This window comes from Opisthorchis viverrini, assembly GCF_000715545.1.
Source record: "Opisthorchis viverrini unplaced genomic scaffold opera_v5_520, whole genome shotgun sequence".
Taxonomy (NCBI): domain Eukaryota; kingdom Metazoa; phylum Platyhelminthes; class Trematoda; order Opisthorchiida; family Opisthorchiidae; genus Opisthorchis; species Opisthorchis viverrini.
The window spans coordinates 84,301-85,922 of NW_008752157.1; the positions used below are offsets into that span (position 1 = coordinate 84,301).

Sequence of the window (1,622 nt, forward strand, 5' to 3'; positions counted from 1 at the left end):
GCTGTTGCGCCAAATGTGTGCCCTGTTGAAATTTGAAGCACCCGATTTCCAATTTCTGTATTGAGGGGTGGGTGAAGACCTCATACAGAGATCCTGACATGACAGAGGTGATCTTTTTCGCGCTTTCATCGGTGGCTTACAGCACTAGCAAACGTGATAAGTCGTCATTGTCCTTCTCAACCAGCCCGTTGCATTCGTAACGCGTATTGAACAGCGGCGCTTGATCACCGAATATATGGGACTGTTTGCTGGCCCTTTCATCAAAGCCGCAACGAGTATGACAGCGGCTGGAGATGCGAAATTCTTACTGGTACTGGCTGCTGGCGTTCGGGCACGCACTGAATCGATGATCTTCACTTCAGTTTTCTCAAACTACATTTGGTGGTATTGCAGCAATTAGCATATATGTCTAAATTCAATGGACATCACGTGTCTTCGTTCTCCATTTGTAATGACGATAATGCAGAAGCTCATTTCTATGTCTGGTACTCACAAACTAGCTTTTTCAGGGGGCACACCAAGGGCTTGTGTGTATCAAGGGCCGATAATTAAAAAGAAACCAATAGGGATTTCTCCCAAACCGTTCTTGCGTGACAAACATGCTCGTGTTTATGGACAGCTTAACCCAAGCCAAGGATGAAGGACTCATCTCGGATGCCATATTTTTCGACTTCTCAAAAGCATTTGATAGGATCCCACACGTCGCGCTGCTCCACAAGCTCGAGTCTTACGGGATTCAAGGGAAAATCCTTCGCCGGATCAAGGCGTTCCTATCAGACAGATCATTCCGAGTGAGAATAGGCTCGACCTATTCCTCTCCAGCGCCGGTCTCCATTGGAGTTCCTCAAGGCTCCGTCTTGGGACCACTCCTGTTTCTGATCTACGTCAACGACCTCCCAGACGTTCTTGCGAGTCCATGTTTACTTTTTGCGGACGACTTGAAATCCTGGAGTTCCAATGCCAGTGCCCTCCAAATGGATGCCAAGCAGTGGTCGTTGGACTGGCACCTTCCTCTGAATGATGAAAAGTGCGTCCATGTGTCGTTTGGAGGGGATTCAGCGAATGCCTTTGTTATGCATGGTGAGAAAGGACCAGAAAACATCGTGAGGATAGATGCCAAAAACTATTTGGGCATCTGGGTCTCCTCAAAATCGTCCCTCTCACTGCACCATGGCAGAGCAACACTGCCCAAAAGCCATTCACAATTTTACGGATGATCCAACGCACCTTCTTCCGTATTACTCGCATGGACTCCCAAATGCTGTATGGGGCCTACGTCAGACCGCTCCGCAAACAAAGTTATCTAATCTGAACGCACGAAGGACTTCATTTCTTTTGAGCGTGTCCAGCGAGCTGCTACGGGAATGGTTTTACGGTCTCAAATCCGTGGAATACGAAACTAGTCTCGTGATGCTTGACCTCTTTCCCCTGGAGTACCGTAGCCTCCGAGGGGACCTAATTCGTACATATGCCCTGTCTGAACAAAGCTTGGCAAACAGGGTTTTCACCGTTGACCCAGCAAACACACGGCGGGGACATACTAAGAACATTTTCAAGCTCAGAACAGACACATTCATTAGACAAAATTTTTTATCATTTCGGGGAGTAGCTGCGTGGAATGA

General features: G+C 47.8%; 1 protein-coding gene across 1 annotated transcript in view; it reads right to left on the reverse strand.

The window, feature by feature from the left end:
- Positions 1-706, reverse strand: part of T265_11423 (hypothetical protein) — a gene marked incomplete at both ends in the record, with an annotated part of 30,066 nt that extends 29,360 nt beyond the window's left edge. The window contains one exon of the mRNA XM_009178075.1: positions 519-706. Within this exon, the coding sequence (XP_009176339.1) occupies positions 519-661 (143 nt within the window). The remainder of the gene's footprint in view (positions 1-518) is intronic.
- Between the last annotated feature and the right edge of the window lie 916 nt (positions 707-1,622).